Here is a 15,841-nt window from a genome sequence, read left to right as displayed (position 1 = left end):
TGCATCTGAACTCTTCATATATATATATATATATATATATATATATATTCTAGTGTATAAACAAATGTTCAGATCACTGAAATAACTTTTTTTTTTTTTAATTATAATTTAAGACCATGTGTGCAAAGTTTATTTTCTTTAGAATCCCGCTTTCCCGTTTACTACAACAACAGAGGAGTTCCAGATGGTGATTAAAAATTGTTTTTAAATTGCATTCTTCTGATTCGGGAATTTGCTCTGTTTTGCAGATACCTTATTAAGTTCCTTGCAAAGCTCGCACAGGAAAGCGACGTTAACAAGATGACCCCCAGCAACATAGCCATTGTCCTTGGACCCAATCTACTGTGGGCCAAAACCGAGGGGTCAGAATATTCTGCAATATCCAGCAAACACGCTAACTTATTTAATTGTGCCTTTTTCTGAACGCTCTTCTCTTTACCCACAGGAGCCTAGCAGAAATGGCTGCTGCAACCTCTGTCCATGTGGTTACTATTATTGAACCCATCATTCAGCATGCAGATTGGTTTTTCCCTGAAGGTAGGGGCCATAAAGCTTTAAATATATGGTATTTTCCAATGAAAAAAAGTATTGCTATCAGTTTTAAGATTAACCTGTTTCTTGTTATTCCTTCAGATGTGGATTTTAATGTATCCGGCATGTTTTCGATGCCCGCACCACTTCCAAACAACGTCAACCACCTGACCCCGCCAGATTATGACTCGGGCACCATAGAGAGGAAGAGACCTGGCAGCATGGTGGGCCCAGATGGTGAATTGCCCCGGAGAGACAGGTACCACATAAATTTCACACACATTTTTTATTAACAGTTTGATTCCCTGAATCAGTCACACTGGTTATTTCCTCTTGCTTCACAAAGATATGCAATTAAATTGATTAGAATCCATTTAGATTGATCAATTCACTTTAATTGAGCAATTCACTTTAATTGAGCAATTAAAACAGCGGATTAGATTACATTCACCATTAACCTCTGGGGTATTGTCAGTTCTACTGATAAATCTCTTGCTTTTCCCTTTTAACCCTGCAATATGTGTGATGTGAGTGGGGTTACTACCAATGCAGATTACCCTCTTGGTTTCTGTGGTGTCGCTCTCCTGGGAACTTATTAGCACTAGTGGTGTCTTTGCTGTCTTTTCTTTCTGTAGCTCTGCTAATAAATTAATGGACCACAATCCTCGTAGAGGCAATACTGTACCTAGAAAGCAGCACGCTTCACCTGGCTTCCAGCCCCCGCTGCCCCCAGTGGAGGCTGCAGGTAGTGCAGGGGGTCAGTCTATGACTGAACTCTTGCTCCAGCAGCCTGCACATGCGGGCATGGGCTTAGAGAGCTGCCAGCCCGGGCTGGCGCTGGGGATGGCCGCCCTGGCAGCAGCACAGCAGCTTCTAGCTCAGCATACTGAGGAGATCAGGTAAGACTCCTGCAATGTGCCGGACCAGTGCAATGCATTAATGAATCTGCCAAGCATGCACATGGAGATGCTGTGGAGGGACAAAACGGGTCTTTTAACTCTCTGGCTTTTCAGTAACCGATGGCAATTAGCTATGATTGATGAATTTATGAAGGTGTCTGATAACAGGGGAGTTCATGAGATAAAGCAAGTAGTATTCGACTGGTCATGTGATCTAATCATGTCTGTCCCGGCTACACTGTCTGACAGATAAAACAAGCAAAAATTCATTTGAAATGTTTGACTTAAGTGTAGCACTTTTCACAGTATACATTGTTTACACGAAATCAAGCATTTGAGAATGCTGTATAGTAGTTTTACCCTACACAAGTATACTGCATGTATGCGGAAAATGTGGACACGCTTATAAAACCAACTTCATATAAAGAGCTGTGTGATAATACTGTTTACATTTTGCAATGATATAAAGTCACACTATTATTGTATATTGCTAGACCTAGAAAAGTCATGTAAATTAATACAATCATTTTAGTAATGGTTTTTAATGGTTTTCACTTAAAAAAAAAAAAAAATTCAAACGATTTAATATTAAAATATTCCGTCAGAAAAGGATTAAGTTCGTATTTATTTGCAGTATGCATTTTGTGGAATGTCAATGTTGCGGAATGTTATTAAATATTATTGGTTGATTTTTCTCTCCGTTTGCTTAACAGCTCAAAGAACCGAGACCCTGCTTCAACTCCTCCAGCTCAGAGAAATGGCACTGGAGGATCAGGACAGCTGAGTGTGGGGACGCCTGTGGCTGGATCTTCAGGACCCAGTCCTCACATGGCTCGCAGAGGTCAGTGGACTTAAGGCTTTGATATGCTTACAGCACAGTACTTTTTCAGTCTTCCCTTGGAGGTAAAAAGACATTTGAAATGCCTGATCAGTGATATTTTAAGTGAACGTCCCAACACCACCCGTGTTTAGCTGAATCTGTAAATATGCGCTGGACGCTTTCCTCTCAATAACAAAATAAAAATGTAACAAAAATGAGAGTGGTGAGAAGATCAGTTTTAGAAGTCATCCAATCATAGTGACATGGATATGTTTGCACCATCTCTGCGATTCGGCACTCCAGTCAAGTCACGTCACGTTTATTTATATAGCACTTTACACAATAGATTGCTTTAAAGATAGCAGCCTAAAGCCGGGCTCAAACTCAAAAAAGTTTTGAAATCTTATATTATTGTGAAATCTGGTTGCATCACGCACATAAGGAGAATCTTCACAGATTGTCTTTTTTCAAATCTCAAACCTGCACACGCTACAAGATTATCATGCTAGATTTTGCACCTCATGGGGAAGCGGATGTAAACAAAATGGATACTGTGTCGCAGCAACTTGCTGTAGACATTATAATAGCAGTCGTGTTGTTGCCACATTTTGAGCAGCCGTTCCTCCATCTCTGTCGTCCACCGGACCTGTACAGCTGCTTGTTTCGCGGTTGACATTTCAAAAGTTCGTCACTTCCGTCTCCTTGTAGACTTGTCTCTCATTGGCTATTGTGGAAGTAATCATCCCGATGCAAAATCCTAAATATCAAACATGTTTTATATTGTTGCGAGCAGATCGAGAGGTTTAATATTTGATCTGTAAATGCCTTACCAGAACATCGGAACTGACCGATCCCCTGGATGCAAATTTTTTTTTTTATTATTTATTTTTTTTTTTTCCTAATGTCGGGAGGGGTAAATCGACCTGAAACTCCTGTAGTCTGAGCCTGGCTTAACAGTATTAAACATAAAAAACAGTGTCAGGGTCACATTCAATTAGAATTACAGTTTTAACTTCACTATAATTTTAACTTCTTAATTTAACTATGAAGCAGCTCTTCAGCGTCTGACCTCTACAGAACGAAAAGAACAAATTAATCGGAGAAGATTTCCACATCAAAGAAGGTAGAGCCCCAGGAAAGTTTGCTTTTGTTTCGTACTTCAAAACGAACTTCGAGATGACGTCACACCAGTTCGTTCTTCGATTTCACTTGAAGTATATCAGGGACTTTACATGAAAGCAGCTCAGAACCCCAGAAAGAGCTCATTTTAAGTTCTCTTTTTATTTGTAGGTACAAAGAAGCCGGCCCCGGCTCCTCCTAAGCCAGCCAACCCTCCACCAGGCCAACCAACCAATCAGTCAGTACAGCAAACCTCTTTAGGCACCCCTCAGTCCCTCAGCCCCTCCCCTAGACCACTTTCTAGTTACTCTCCCACCAATCTGAGCCCCCCACAAACACAGGCTCAAACAAACGCGAACCCTCGTCGCTATTCGAACATCCAGCCTCCCATTCAGGCACCCAACCATCCACCCCCTCAGCCTCCCACACAGGCCACACCCCCTCCCCAACCCACCGCACCTGGTGACCCCGGAGAAGACCCCTCCCCTCCAAGCACTCCCACTCCTCCAAGCACCCCTCCGCCCACGGCATTGTTTCACGACAGTCCCAGTCCCACGGCTCCCCCGGTGTTCCAGTCAGGATCGCTTCCTCGCCCGAGGCCTGTGCCTAAACCACGCAACAGACCTACTGTTCCCCCTCCGCCCCAACCTCCAGCCACAGGAAGCGACAGCAATGGAATTTGCAGCGCTGCCTTCAAAACAATGGGTGAAGCTCTTTTATTTCCGTCACACTAGCTTCTGTTTAACAGCATGTTTGTTTGCATTTCTGTGAGGTTTCAGGGCACATGAAGGCTGTGTCTGAATGCTGAAAGTTAGGATACGGATAAACCCAGTCTGAATCCAATGTTTGATCAACATTCTGTCTGCTAAGATGCCTTTTATAAGCCTTTATAAATGTAGTTGCTAAATCAAAAAAGAGCTGACAATTCTCACTTCTCGTACCAGCAAGATATCTCATTCTTTTTTTGTTGATGAAGTGGATTCAATTGCAATACCACTGCTTTTACATAAAGATAGTTTGTTTTTAAGTAGTTTAATTAAGACATGATTTCACATAAGAAAGCCTGTACAGAGATTACACTGTATGAATGAATGTGTCCTGCTCTTAAGTTTAACAGCAGTTTAAAATAAAAACAATATAAGAGTTAACAGACTAACATTTTAGAATTGCACCACCTGGCTGTGAAAACATTTGGTCGCTTCATTGTTGTGAGAGCATTTTGGTATGTATCAGTAGTGACTGAAGATTTACCCTTTTCTGCTTAAAGGGATACTCCACTTTTTTTGGAAATAGACTCATTTTACAACTCCCCCAGAGTTAAACAGTTGAGTTTTACCGTTTTCGAATCCATTCAGCCGATCTCCGGGTCTGGCGGTACCACTTTTAGCATAGCTTAGCATAGATCATTGAATCGGACAGGACCATTAGCATCTCTCTCAAAAAAATAACCAAAGAGTTTCGATATTTTTCCTATTTAAAACTTGACTCTTCTGTAGTTACATCGTGTACTAAGACCGACGGAAAATGAAAAGTTGCAATTTTCTAGGCTGATATGGCTAGGAACTATACTCTCATTCCTGCGTAATAATCAAGAAACTTTGCTGCCGTACCATGAGTGCAGCAGGCGTAATGATATGACGCAGCGCCTGAAAATAGTCCCCAGCTCGGTAACTTCCAACGTGACCGGGACTAAGTTTGTCTAACCTATTAGACCTATTTTCAGGCGCTGCGTCATATCATTACACCTGCTGCACTCATGGTACGGCAGCAAAGTTTCTTGATTATTACGCAGGAATGAGAGTATAGTTCCTAGCCATATCAGCCTAGAAAATCGCAACTTTGCATTTTCCGTCGGTCTTAGTACACGATGTAACTACAAAAGAGTCAAGTTTTAAATAGGAAAAATATCTAAACTCTTTGGTCATTTTTTTGAGAGAGATGCTAATGGTCCTGTCCGATTCAATGATCTATGCTAAGCTATGCTAAAAGTGGTACCGCCAGACCCGGAGATCGGCTGAATGGATTCGAAAACGGTAAAGCTCAACTGTTTAACTCTGAGGGAGTTGTAAAATGAGCCTATTTCCAAAAAAAGTGGAGTATCCCTTTAAAGTCCCCTTGTAGTCAATAATCAACAAAATGACATATTTAAATGTTTGTTCCTTGAAAAAAATGTCTTCATGCCTTAAAATAGCTTTAATGTAACTCTACACCCTTGCTTTATTTAGTATACGCAGTTCTATGAATATGCAAATTAGCCCCGCCTCCACTCACTCACCAGCTCAAAGATCCACTCATTGACGATCACACGTTGAGGTGATTGGTTACAAGGTAGATTGTGACGTCAGAAACACCAGCGATTTCAAACCGCGGTTTTGAGACTGTTTTTGGTTCACTGCAGTTTTAACGAGAAAATACTCAGCAATGGTGTTGACTAATGAATTTGTACATGATTTGTCTTAAAGCATATTAAAAACACCACATAGACATAAAACAACATTAAAAGCTTGATTTTCACTACAGGGGGTGTACTTTAATACTTAAAAAAAAAACGTGTCAAGTAATAAATGGAGCCAATTGATAGGTTTCTAAAGAATAGTGCCCAAAACTGCATTAATACACTGCTTGCTATGGCTTAATTAACAATTTGTTCATGTAAATATTAATAAATTCAGCTATTTATGCTTTAGTGAGATGTGTTACAGAATATTTAAGTGGGGATTCAAACTTGCAACCATTTTGCAAAAATCACCGTTTCTTAAATGAAGACAGCCATGAATATTAGTTTTGTAATTTTAATGTTCTGTAAAATAATAATTATTATTAATAAATTAGTAATACAGTTTTATTTTAAAGGACAATGGTATTATTACTTTATTAATATATTTCTTCACTGGTTTGTTTAACTTGTATAATTTAATAATAAATTATTATTATTATTACTTCTACTACTGCTATTATTATAATTGTATATTCATGTTTTAAAACAACATCGTTAATATGGCCATGTGGTCTGAAATAGTTTTAAAAAATATAAATATATATAGAGTCTAGGGTGAATTATATCCTCATGATAAAATCGACTACCTGGGGTTGTGCAAAAAAGCTTAAATAAATCAGTTATTAAATCTCACTTCTGCGTAGCGGTTATTGGAAACGTAAAAATAATGGGTATCATATTGGTTGTAAAATATTGGTTGATCTCTTCCTGTCAGCATGGTGTCACAGCAAGTCAAACAGCATTTCCATTCATTAGTTCTGTTTATCTCAAACAAGCTGAATGATTTGTATTACTAACAATCCATTCATCTGTATGGTCTAACATCCTAATCTTGTGTCTCGCAGATTCGGGGATGACATTTAAAGCACTTGGTCGAGCTCTTATTCCTGACATCGCCGTTGAGAAGCCTGTTACCCATCTGAAGGACTCAGACCTTGACACAGAGAGCACCGTCCTGTAAAGATGGCCTTGACCCTGACACCCTTTCCCTTAACCAAAGGTTTGCTAAAGGGCTGCTCTTCTCACATTACCAAAGTGTTTATCATCTTGGCTGTGCTTCTCAAATATCCTTCACTTAAGACAATCAACAATCCCAGTGGCACCAGGGATACAAACGCCCCAAGATGTAGCATGTTTATTTAACATTTTTGTTAAAAAAACAAAAAAACAAAAAAAAAGGCCTGAATTGCATGAGGAACTAGGTCTGTACAGTGATGGGCGAATTTGGTGAACAAGAAACTAAATTGATTGTTATGAGGTACTTTGAGGTGAGTCTTAAGTGGCCTTAGCTAAACAAAGCAAATACTCTAAATAAAAGGTGAAAGACACTAAATCAAATGCAAAAACTCTGGCTTTTTGTATAGCTTGTGACTGCAGGTCTCCAGTCAGCCAATACAGTACATTCCTTCTTTTCATTTGCAAGCCTTACTATTCCAGTTTGGATACTAGTTACATGCAATACATTGGTTTAAAGTATGCAAATGCTGAATGATTCATTTTCTGCCTTTCACAGCTGATGTTTTCATAATTTTGGGGCATTAATATGACTGGACCTAAATATATGTGGTAGAGCGCCACTCAGCTATGTGTAAAAGTAATCCTGACTGGTGCGTATGTGAAAGAGGCTATATGTTATTGGACATGTGATTGCTAAAATTAGAGTTAAAGTGTTCCGCTGTCAGTTTATGTGATGGAAAAGGTCAAAACATGTGCTTTAGTGATATCCTGGTATGGAAACCTTATGTTATGGCTTTGTTTGTATGTTTACCAGGCCTTGACAAGGATAGCTTTGTATTTCCCTCATTTTATCCCAGATATGGTACCAAAGTGGGGGAAAATGTGCCACTTGGATGTTATTCTTACTGTATAATAGCTAAGAGCAGACATTATTGCTTACGTTTTTCCTCCTCGTCTCAATATCGTCTATAAAGTCTCCATTACAAGTATTAAAAATAATTCAAAATTGTTTTTACTGATATTGCAACTTAACCATTTTGACAAGATCACAAGAATGAACCCCAGTGGCGATTATCATCGGCCTGTCAATCACGTTATGTTTGGTGAATTGATTCATCACGTTCACATGATTCTGATCGATTCTCGAGTGAGAGGAAAATGTAGGCGATCATGCTCACTGTTAGCTTTTCTTTGTACATTTTCCTTGCCTTTACCATGCTGCCTTACCCAAGTACACTTACAAGAGTTATTTGACCAAGGTTTGGAAAGTAAACTGACTTCACACTTATGAAACTAAATGTTGATGGTGCGTTTGAAGTTCAGAGGCTTCGTGTCTGAAGACTTTATAAAAAAAAGCTAAATAAATGCCTTGTATTACTGCTTCAAAGTGAAATAAAAAAAAAAGTGAACCAAGAACTGGTCTTTCAGTGTTTCGTTATGTAGTTGTTGACTTCTCAGATGTAACATTTACATTCAGTTGAATTAAATGTTATATGCTCATTAATTGAATTACCTATTCAAGTCAGTTGAAGCTGTCATTGTGGGAAATGACACGTCTGAACAATGTCAGTCCGTCTTCTCTACTCATGTACTGTACATTCTTTTTACATGCCTACTTACAAAATAAATAATTATTTAATGTGACGAAAGAAACCATAGTGATGAGAAGCAAGTACTGAGCACAGCTTTAGGCGATCAACTTCCTATCTACTAGAGGACAATGGTCAGGTATTTTCCTATAAAAATACATTTAACTGCAGAACAAACACAATAGCCAATCATAATCAAGATAGCTCTAATACATGTGCATGCATTAATATTGGCTCTAAATAAACCCAAACAATTGTGCTGTACACTGTAAAAAAAATATTGTTGGTTTAACTTAAAAGGGTTAGTTCACCCAAAAATGAAAATTCTGTCAATAATTTCTCACCCTCATGTTGTTCCAACCCCGTAAGACTTTCGTTCATCTTCGAAACACAAATGAAGATATTTTTGATGAAATGGTGAGTGTGAGCATGGTGTCCAGCATGAGGGCGAGTAATTACTGACAGAATTTTCATTTTTGGGTGAACTAATCCTTTAAAGTAAGTTACCTGGTTACCTTAAAATGTAGTTCATCGAAATAAAATGTTTTAGTTAATTTGTTAAAGGAACACTCCACCGTTTTTTGAAATAGGGCTTATTCACCTTCTTTCCTACATTTAGATAGGTGGGCAAATGCATTTTTGTCTCAGTGCATGCATTGTTTTAGTTTGACAGGGTCGGCCCTAGCTTAGCTTAGCATAATGAATGGAATCCTTTGTTGCCAGCTAGCATGTCATGAGTAAAAGTAATATATAAAATAAAAAAAACCCACCTAATTATTTCTTGTGGCCTGCGTATTCACAACAAGTACAAATAGTGATGCAGATTAACACTAGGCGATTTCCTATGCAGATATTGACTTGGGACTATATTAGGGGGAAGCACAGGCGAAGCACTGCTACTTGGGTGCAGAGATATCACGCCCAAGTAGCAGTGCTTCGCCTGTGCTTCCCCCTAATATAGTCCTTAATATATAAGTCAATATCTGCCTAGGAAATCGCCTAGTGTTAATCTGCATCACTATTTGTACTCGTTGTGAATACGCAGGCCACAAGAAGTAATTAGGTTTTTTTTTTTTTTTATATCACTTTTACTCAGGACATGCTAGCTGGCAACAAAGGATTCCATTCATTATGCTAAGCTAAGCTAGCGCCGACCCTGTCAAACTAAAACAATGCATGCACTGAGACAAAAATGCATTTACCCACCTATCTAAATGTAGGAAAGAAGGAGAATAAGCCCTATTTCAAAAAACGGTGGAGTGTTCCTTTAACTCAACAAAATATTGTTATCTGAAGAACCACATTAATTGAGTTGATTTGACAAATGAGAAAAAAGTTTGGCTTTTCTCCTCATTCAGATGTTTCTGCACCTTAGATTAGTGTAAAGGACCCGATATAAACAAGATCTCATTCCAACATTATAAAATGTATCTATTTATGAAGAAAGAATTTAGCCTCATAGGATTTTTTTTGTGTGCGTGTGTGTATTCATGTATGATTAAAGGGTTTGAGGGTCTTGAAGAGGCTGGCAGAGGTTTATTATCATATGTATATATATATATATATATATATATATATATATACATACCTAAGATCTTTGCTATTTGAAGCACTTATAGTGTTGCCTGGTAACAAGGACGTTATGATGACGTTCATATTGAAAATGGAAAGTGGCAAAAAAAAAAAAAAGATTTATGTGTAATTTTGAAAAAAAAAAATCTCTTTACAATTTGGCACGAGTAGATATGATTGAAGTTACACCTTTAATTCAAATGTAAAACTGTGGTTAATTGTAACAATAAAGCAAATACAATTTTAAGAATTTTCCCATTATTTATTTATCCAGTCAATCAACAGTACAACCAAACATATGTTTATTCTTTATTGCCTTATTTTCATATGTGGAAAAATAAAGAGCGTCTACCCTGAAGAATAATGCCAATAACAGGAAATTACTGAGATAAATATCAGCATAGTATTGGCAACTATTTTTCAAAGTAATATTAATTCCTTTGTGTACAACGTTTTGAGGGGGAAAAAATCAAAGCATGACTCAGAGATTCCACAGCTCCATTAAAACAGTTACAGTAAAAAAAATAAAAAAATAATAATAATTACACAGAGATTAATGTTCGCAAAAGCGTATTTATTCAGGCAAAACAAATGAGACATCTCAATAAAACGCAGCAATATGTGGCCTGTCGATATTGAAGAACTGCTCAGGAAAACACTAGGCTAGTCACGCCAACAGTTTGTACGCAAATATTAATTTACAACTAATTAATTTGATAAAACAAGTTCAATATAACAAATTGATACAGAAACAATCAAAACGTTAATACATTACATAAATAGAAATACTTTGCTACATGCAAATGCAAATTGTGTTTTCTCCTCATCTATGGTCTTTGATTTAGAGAAAGAATTCTGACAAAGAAAAATACACGTGACACAAAGACAGGCAATAAGGAAGATCATGCATTTGTTCAGAACAGAAGGCGTCAGGAAGAAATGCATTATGTTACCTTAAACAATAATACCTAAAAAAGTCAGACAAGCTACATACTCATGTTAAATTAGCAGATGGTTTGTGTACCCTTCTGCCATTTAATAATGTGATGCTTTATCGTTGTCTTTTCATAGTTGAAAAACTTGCCACAGATTCTCATGCGAGATGGAACCACCGATGTACAACTAGTCTTGCAATACAGATTTGGAAGCTAGTTTTAGAGAAGGGTGTGCACTCTTGTTCGAATCACAATGGAGTTCAACAATAAAACACTAATACTGTGAAGGATTTAAATCTCATTGGAAACTTCTTTAGTGTGTTAAAATACATTTGGCTTGAGGATGAGTAAACATTCATTCACCTCGGTACCAAAAATATACCATCAAAAATACCATCAATTGAAGTGTTTATGTTCCCGTTACATTCTAAGCAGCAAATCTCAAAAACAAAATTAATAATAATTAAGCTATATTAATATACTTTCTCAATGAACAGGCTGAAAGTTCTGTATAAAATATATATATTCTTTATTCTAAAGATATTTTTAATTCATCCAAGACATTTTAAAGTAATGTTTGTCCTTTCACGCTATCAAGTTCTCCGTGTTTATTGGCACATGGGCATTCTGGGTTAGAGACAGCAGATGCTGTTGCTTTCACCAGGCCAACGGTGAGGCTATTCTGGGGCTTCTGGGGTTTTCAGTTCCTTGTGTCTCGCTCAGTGCTCTCTATTGAAGAGAGAAACAGCAAACTCTCACCTCAGGTGACTTTGGTGCCAATATTTACCCACACTTTTATTGTTAATTGCACAAAACAAAACCGGGAACAACCAAAAAAACATAAGGCACATGATGAACAAAGCAAAAATACTGAAAAACAGTCATGTGAAAAAGAAAGTACACCCTTTTGAATTCTTTGGTTTTACGAATCAGGAGTCAGGACATGCTAAAAATCATCTGGGGCCTCATTTATAACCGTTGCGTACGCACAAAACAGGCCCTGAAAGAGGCGTACGCCACTTCCGACGCATAAGTTGTGATTTATAAAAACAAACTTGACAGGAAAATTTGCGCACCTGCACGCAAACTCAGACCCATGCGTACGAACGTTTTGGAGATGGAGCGGTTTGGCGACACCGATGGTGAGCTGGAGTTCAGTGTCTTTTTGGTCACTTTTAGACAGAAAATCTAAAGAAAATTTAACATATACAGAAAGGTAATACAAATATAATTTCACTCACCAAGCCTGTCACTTGAAGCAAATATCCATCCCTTCTTAAATGTCCGCGCCAGCGAGCGAGTTGGGCCGTTTAGTGAAACTGACGCAAATAACAGTTTAAATAAATAAAATAATGATTTAAACTATTTACTTCTGATATAAACATTTAGATTAAATATGCCATTCAAATTAATGGAGTTAAAAACTTAAACATGAAATCATTACTGAGAAGTTACAACATTTTTTATATTCAATCAATAGAAATATTTGTTGTGGATGCGATTTTTTTTTTTTTTGATTGTTTTAACCACAGAGATAATTGCTTATGATAATACCAGATTGTCTGAGAAAATAGTTTCGTGCAAATAATGCCCAAGGCCTATCTGTTTCCATTAAAAATATAAATCAATTAAAAATACAATTGGACAAGTGGAAAAGATTGAGAAAAACTTTCTCTGAAATGTATTTTACACTATTTGATTTATGTATTCAAAAACAAGGCAAGGATAGGCAACTACTTGATTTTTATTAATGTAATGTGTCTTGAACCGTTAAACGTTATCAGGTGGATGAATAATCATATGCAAATGATATGCAGATGAGGATCTGCATAGTAAAACTAGGCGTTGTAAGCTCCATATATGGTTATTTCGGGGTGGAGACGCATGTGCGCACAATCTTCCGCTGACTGGGATTTATAAAGTGAATTCTGCGCAGGTTCTGGCGTACGAACGGTTTGAATAGTCTGAATATTATTTTGCGTACGCCATTTTTGTCTTTCGGGCGCACGTACACTTTTAGTAAGGATCCTACGCAACAGTTTTATAAATGAGACCCCTGGTCTTTAGCAGGTCTTAAAATTAGGTAAATACAACCTCAGATGAATAACAATATGAGATTTACACCGTGTCATTATTTATTTAACAAAAATTAAGCCAAAATGGAAAAGCCATGTGTGAAAAACTAAGTGCACCCTATGATATGATATGATATGATGTAAAACCACCTTTAGCAGCAATAACTTTTCTATATGACATTATCAGTCTCTTACATTGTTGTGGAGGAGTTTTGTCCCACTCTTCTTTACAACGTTGCTTCAGTTCATTGAGGTTTGTGGGCATCTGTTTATGCACAGCTCTCTTAAGGTCCCGCCACAGCATTTCAATCAGGTTGAGGTCTGGACTTTGACTGGGCCAGTGAAACACCTTGATTCTTCTCTTTTTCAGCCATTCTGTTGTAGATTTGCTGTTGTGCTTGGGATCATTGTTCTGTTGCACGGCCCAACTTCAGCCAAGCTTTAGCTGTCGGACAGATGACCTCACATTTGACTCTAGAATGCATTGGTATACAGAGGAGCTCATGGTCAACTCAAAGACTGCAAGCTGGCCCAGTCCTGTGGCTGCAAAACAAGCCCAAAATCATCACCCCTCCACCATTGTGATGGACAGCTGGTATGAGGTGTTTGTGCTGATATGCTGTGTTTGGTTTTCGCCAAACATCTCCACTTTGGTCTCGTCAGTCTAAAGGACATTGGGTCTCATTCACCAAGTATGCGTACACACGAATTTGTGAGTGAAATCTGTGTATGAACGTTTTCACAAACAAATCATGATTGATCTATAACTTTCCTTTTAAAATGTATTCTTAATCACGAAAAAATGAAGGAACAACTGAAACCATTCATATGCACAAATGACATTCTCTTGGTGGCCTTATAAACATGTTAAGATGAAATTAAATAGGCTATATTTCATCATATATATCCCTATCAGCTCTGCATAAAGATGCAGATATGCGCATGTACAGCTGGCTAATCAGAGGTCTGTAATTTTTGGTGTTTATTGCTTTTGAACTTTTTCTGAGGATGGCACTCTTGGCATTGCTCTGGGATCTTGCTGTGCGTGTTCTCGGGTAAAAACACGTCTTTAGAGAGCGTTATGTTTGCTGAGAGTGACGAAAGAAAAGGGTGAAATGGACATGGTTTTGTGTGTTTTATGTAAATCACTTACCACGGACATGCAGTCGCTCATTTAGAACACTCAGAATTCATCATCATTTAGAACAAGGTTCTAACGTGTTGTGAATTAGGCAGAGCGTTTTCATGCGAAGTCCAAATGTGTGTATAAATACGAATAGAGAACACAATTATTAGTGAATGAATGAGACCCATTGTTCCAGAAATCTTGTGGTTTGTTCAGATGCAACTTTGCAAACCTAAGCTGTGCTGCCATGTTCTTTTTAGAGAGAAGAGGCTTTCTCCTGGCAACCCTTCCAAACAAGCCATACTTGTTCAGTCTTTTTCTAATTGTACTACTACTGTCATTAACTTTAACATTTAACATGCTAACTGAGGCCTGTAGAGTCCGAGGTGTATCTCTTGGTTTTTTTTGCAGTACACGGTCTGGCCTTTAGGTGAATTTGCTGGGACGTCCACTCTTGGGAAGATTGGCAACTGTCTTGAATGTTTTCCACTTGTGAATAATCTTCCTCACTGTAGAATGATGGACTTCAGATTGTGGCCTTGTCACCCTTTTTAGATTGATGGGCAGCAACAATTTCTTCTCTAAGATCATTGCTGATGTATTTCTGCCTTGGCATTGTGTTAACACACTCCTGAATGCTCTGTGCCAGCAAACTGCCAAAACTTCTGCTTTTATAGAGTTGGTCACGCTTGCTAATGATCAGTTAATCAAAGGCATTAGATTAGCAGCGCCTGACTGCTACTTACCCTCTTAATTCCTATAGAAGCAGTAAGGGTGTACTTAGTTTGTCACACACATAGCTTCTCTATTTTGGCGTTTTGTTAAATAAACCATGACACGGTGTAAATATCACGTGTTGTTGTTCATCTGAGGTTTATATTTACCTAATTTTAAAACCTGCCAAGGACTAGATAATTTTATATCATGTCCTGATACTTAAAACCATAGAATTCAAAAGGGTGTACTTTCTTTTTCACATGACTGTATATAAGGTTCCATTTGTTCAAATTAGTTAACTACATTAGTTACCATGAACTAACAATGAAATGAAAAATACTTCTAAAGCATTTATTAATCTTAATTACTGTTAATTATAACATTTACTAATACATTTTAAAATCAAAGTTGTATCTGGTAATGTTATTTAATGGCCCCAAGCTAACATGAACCAACAAACAATTACCTATCGTTAACAAAGATGAATAAATACTGTAACAAATGTATTGCACATTGTTAGATAATGTGGTAACCCTTTACATAAAGCCTTTATGTACTGCATAATGCATTATAAAGGTATTCATAATGTACGTTATAATGCATTACATGTTTTCAGAAATAATAGTAACCAAAGTTAAAATGCATTATACTATTTGCAGATTCCTTGTTACATCAAAAATGTCTTTCTAAAGGCGTAACATATTATAATGTATCATAACTGTGGTTACAATCATTTGAGACCATACAATGCTTTATAAGGTGCATTACAATGTATAATCAATGCTTTATAATCAATGCAAAGGCTTTAAGTAAAGTGTTACAGATAATGTTAGTTTATGCATTAACCCAGGTGTTCCCAACCACATTTCTGATGTCTCTCTTATTTGACACCCATCTGAGGCCTTGGAGCCTTTACTAACAAGCTGATGAGTTGAATCTGGTGTGTTTGATTAGGGAGACATCTAAGTGTACATTTACACGACAATGATGTACTAAAAACAGAA

The 15,841-nt window shown here is 37.5% G+C and overlaps 2 protein-coding genes across 6 annotated transcripts in view; one reads left to right on the top strand and one right to left on the bottom strand.

Moving 5' to 3' along the window:
- arhgap17a (Rho GTPase activating protein 17a) overlaps positions 1 to 8,213 on the top strand; it is a 34,710-nt gene extending 26,497 nt beyond the window's left edge. The window contains exons 14-20 of one of the 2 annotated variants that reach the window (XM_084434691.1): positions 249 to 362; positions 446 to 537; positions 634 to 790; positions 1,167 to 1,430; positions 2,144 to 2,271; positions 3,541 to 4,074; positions 6,712 to 8,213. In XM_084434691.1, the coding sequence (XP_084290817.1) occupies positions 249 to 362; positions 446 to 537; positions 634 to 790; positions 1,167 to 1,430; positions 2,144 to 2,271; positions 3,541 to 4,074; positions 6,712 to 6,827 (1,405 nt within the window). In that variant the 3' untranslated portion in view covers positions 6,828 to 8,213. The remainder of the gene's footprint in view (positions 1 to 248; positions 363 to 445; positions 538 to 633; positions 791 to 1,166; positions 1,431 to 2,143; positions 2,272 to 3,540; positions 4,075 to 6,711) is intronic. The other variant, XM_084434692.1, reaches the window with a different exon arrangement.
- A 1,782-nt stretch (positions 8,214 to 9,995) lies between these two features.
- Positions 9,996 to 15,841, bottom strand: part of grid2ipb (glutamate receptor, ionotropic, delta 2 (Grid2) interacting protein, b) — a 35,801-nt gene continuing 29,955 nt past the window's right edge. For all 4 annotated transcript variants that reach the window (XM_084435090.1, XM_084435091.1, XM_084435092.1 and 1 more), the window contains one exon: positions 9,996 to 11,648. In XM_084435090.1, coding sequence (XP_084291216.1) covers positions 11,577 to 11,648 — 72 coding nt within the window. In that variant the 3' untranslated portion in view covers positions 9,996 to 11,576. The remainder of the gene's footprint in view (positions 11,649 to 15,841) is intronic.

The sequence above is a fragment of the Rutilus rutilus genome, assembly GCF_951802725.1.
Source record: "Rutilus rutilus genome assembly, chromosome: 16".
Taxonomy (NCBI): domain Eukaryota; kingdom Metazoa; phylum Chordata; class Actinopteri; order Cypriniformes; family Leuciscidae; genus Rutilus; species Rutilus rutilus.
The sequence above is the reverse complement of the archived record's forward strand: the minus strand, read 5'-3'. Positions and strand labels throughout refer to the sequence as shown.